Source organism: Moschus berezovskii, chromosome 7 (genome assembly GCF_049115385.1).
Source record: "Moschus berezovskii isolate FMDL1 chromosome 7, NW_MosBer_1.0, whole genome shotgun sequence".
NCBI lineage: Eukaryota > Metazoa > Chordata > Mammalia > Artiodactyla > Moschidae > Moschus > Moschus berezovskii.
Window position 1 is genome coordinate 4,114,239 of NC_142466.1, and position 3,856 is coordinate 4,118,094.

A 3,856-nucleotide genomic window follows, 5' to 3' on the forward strand; every position below is an offset into this window, starting at 1 on the left:
TAAAAAGCACTGAGTTCTGTAACTGCCTCTGCACTTGCCTTAGCATCTTACTCATGCTCTCAAATCTTATATTCTCACCAAAATATCACTGTCACTCCTGCCTAAATAAGAAGGCAATTATTATTGCTTAAGGATGTGCAATTGTGAATAATAGTCCATTAACTAAGATGAGGTTTCAAAAAGCATTAATTTTTTAGCAGAATAAATTTATTTTTTTTTGAGAAGGTTCAGAGTCTTGGGCATTCAGTAGAGATTTGTTAAACAAAAAATTTTCAACATCAGAATAAGAAATGATGTCTAACCATGATCATTGCAGTTCCATGCTTTCCAGAATAAAACTGGTTAAAAGAAATATTTTTAAATACAACACATGATAACTATGTATTTCAAAATTATCAAAGAGTATATCTTAAAAATTGGGCATGGCTCATGTGGCTGATGCCAGCAAAATTTCCTCATACAGAGAATTCAAATGTATGATCTTGCTGACATTCTTCTAAGTATACATCATTAATATATGAGCATATGTATCTAATATATATTATCTGATTTAATTAACTTATCTTTCAAGCATGCAGTTCTATCCTCTTGGCTTTCACTTTGAAATCGACTTTAGATAACATTGCTTATGTATCTGCTTTGTTTTTATGGATGGCTCTATCAATGGATGTTATTACTGAAAGTACCATCCTTACTCATTAAAATCCTTTCAGATGTGTTTTAAGTCCTTTTTTGTATCTTTGCTACCATAGCAAGTGTTGCAGTGGTAGTTATTGTCCTTTTGGGTGACAGTATCTTTAGGGAATGAAATCACTGGATCCATATCTATGTGCAGTTGTAATATTATGGATGGTGGAAATTGCCTCTTAAGAGATTGTGCCCAATTACACTCCTACAAAAGTGAGGCTGGCTAACACCCACAACTCATCAGCACTCTATATGAAGAAACTTGCATCACAAAGAACAGTTTGTAAAAATGATAGGTGGAAATATCATCTAAATAGACATTAAATTTGAATGTATTAATTAGTGAATACAATTGAGCACATTTTCATGTTGTTAATTATCTGATTTTTGTGACCCCATGGACTGTGGCCCATCAGACTCCTCTGTCCATGGGGTTTCCCAGGCAAGAATACTGGCGTTGGTAGCCATTCTTTTCTCCAGAGAATCTTCGTGACCCACAGAACAAACCCTGGTCTCCTGCATTGCGGACAGATTCTATAACATCTAAGCCACCAGGGAAGCCCCTAATTATATTTAATAAGCAGAAAAGTCTTTTTTAAAATGGGTTATTTCACCAGTATTTACTTTGCCGCGTTTTAAGCCTAAAAAGTGAAATCCTTCATATTTGAAAATTATGATTTTGTCTCACATAAAAGTAGCAAACATACTTGTCCAGTTTGACGTTTGTAATTTGCTATTAACTTTCATTTGAATAGAATAAAGTGTGAATGCATGTTCCTTCACTTAGTTGTGTCCTACTCTGTGACCCATGAACTGTAACTCACCTGGCTTCTCTGTCCATGGAATTTTCCAGGCAAGAATACTGGAGTGGGTTCCCATTCCCTTCTCCAGGGGATCTTCCTAACACAGGGATTAAACCCACTTCTCCTGCATCTCCTTCATCAGCAAGCAGATTCTTCTCACCATTGAGCTACTCAGGAAGCCCTAATATAGGGGACTTAAACCAATTTTTCTACTGTTTAGCGTTTAGCTAGATATGATAAATAATAGTTTCCTTTTAATTTCCAAATTCTCTTAGGTAAGATGAGAGTACAGGACATTCAAGACATTTATCACAAAAATGTTAATGAAATATTCCAGGTGTGACTTGGAGCTTCTTGAGTTCCTTTTTCTAAATTCCTGGCGCTGTTCAAGAAGGGGAACTTATGTACACCCGGGGCAGATTCATGTCAATGTATGCAAAACCAACCAATATAATATTGTAAAGTAATTAGCTTCCAATAAAAAAATAAAAATAAAATTAAAAAAAATTTTTTTAAAGGACAATAAATAAATAAATAAATTTCTGGTGCTTGATTTTAAACCTGAAAATTGAAACAGTGTTCTGATTTATGGCAAATGTTTTACTTATATTTTTCCTTCATTTTAGACTCACTGAGACTCTGTGTCTTAAGAAAGCATATTGAAAGACTCAGAAAAACAATGAAGTAGACAGCATACTATAAATTAAAGATTTTACATGTTAATAATAGGAGTGACTTTAAAACTGTAAGCAATCAAAATGTTTGAGAAGTAGAATAAAAAGTAAATTTAGTCAAAAGCAACCTATTAAAATAAGTGAAATGATGGCCTGGACCAAATTACTGTGTATTTGTTACTAAAATTTTATGTTTATTGTTTCTTTCTCTCTGTCTCACCCTCTATCTTGTGTGTGTACTTATTATGTCTGAAGAATAATTTATTTTTCATTGTTTTCCTGTTTCTTGTACTATTATTTTCATATGCAATCTAGGGAATAGATTAAGTATTATATATTCCTTTTCCTTCAGGTAAAAGTAATACATAGCAGATAAATGAGTGCCCATTGAATAGTGACAATCTCACACTTATGGGATCAAACCCTTGTATTCATTAATACCTTTCCTTTTCTCCTTTGCAGAATTTTTTTTTTTCTAGCCAGTGCTTTCATCTCATCAAGTGAAACAATGCTGAAAAATAAGAGTGTAACTGAGTTCATACTGTTAGGATTGACAGAGGATCCTGAGAGACAGAAAATGGTATTTGTAATCTTCCTCATTTTCTATTTCGGAACCATGGTGGGAAATTTGCTTATTATTGTGACCATCAAGTCTAGCCGGACACTTGGGAGCCCCATGTACTTCTTCCTATTTTATTTGTCCTTGGTTGATACCTGCTTTTCAACTTCCATGGCTCCCAGATTAATTATAGACGCTCTGTCTGCAAAGAAAATCATATCATACAGTGAGTGCCTGACTCAAGTCTTTGCACTGCAATTTTTTGGCTCCATGGAGATCTTTGTCCTGGTCCTCATGGCCATTGATCGCTATGCAGCCATTTGCAAGCCTTTGCATTATCCAACCATCATGAGCCAGAAAGCCTGCATCATCTTGACTGTTCTTTCTTGGATAGGATCCTTTATACATTCTATGGCTCAGATTATCCTGGCCTTGAGATTGCCCTTCTGTGGATCCAATTTGATTGATCACTATTGCTGTGATATGCAGCCCTTGTTGAAACTTGCCTGCATGGATATTCATGTGATGAACCTACTGGTAGTGTTTAATAGTGGGTTCATTTGCACAAGCAGTTTTATAATTGTCATAATCTCATATATTGTTATCCTGCATTCACTACGAAACCACAGTGCAGAAGGGAGGAAAAAAGCTCTCTCCACTTGCACTTCCTACGTCATTGTAGTTGTCTTATTTTTTGGGCCATGTATATTTATATATTCCCATCCCGCAACCACTTTTCCCATGGACAAGATAGTGACAGTATTTTATACTATTGGAACACCCTTCCTCAATCCACTAATCTACACACTAAGGAATGCAGAAGTGAAAAATGCCATGAGAAAGTTATGGCATGTTGGAATTACCTCAAAAAGTAAAAGATGAATTGAGGGCCTTGCTTGATTACTTATCGAGTCATGGTTTGACTGAGTCTGTACAGATATGTTATAGTATGTGTTTATTGTGGGAATGATATATTCTCTCATAAAAGGGTATGAGTTGCTACTTTCTTCTAGTTCACAGGTAAGATGAACGCTAAGGTTTCTCATTCTTACATCGACAAAATTTACCAATTTTAACCTTGTTCTCTTGTCAAAGTTTATTTTGAAATAAACTCAGTAAAATAGCTTGAGTTT

At 34.9% G+C, this 3,856-nt stretch overlaps 1 protein-coding gene across 1 annotated transcript; it reads left to right on the plus strand.

The window, feature by feature from the left end:
* The first annotated feature begins 2,672 nt into the window (after window positions 1-2,672).
* Window positions 2,673-3,605, plus strand: LOC148777235 (olfactory receptor 4C11-like). The gene has a single exon (XM_088837630.1). The coding sequence runs from the start codon at window positions 2,673-2,675 to the stop codon at window positions 3,603-3,605; it is 933 nt and encodes a 310-aa protein (XP_088693756.1).
* The last annotated feature ends 251 nt before the right edge of the window (window positions 3,606-3,856 follow it).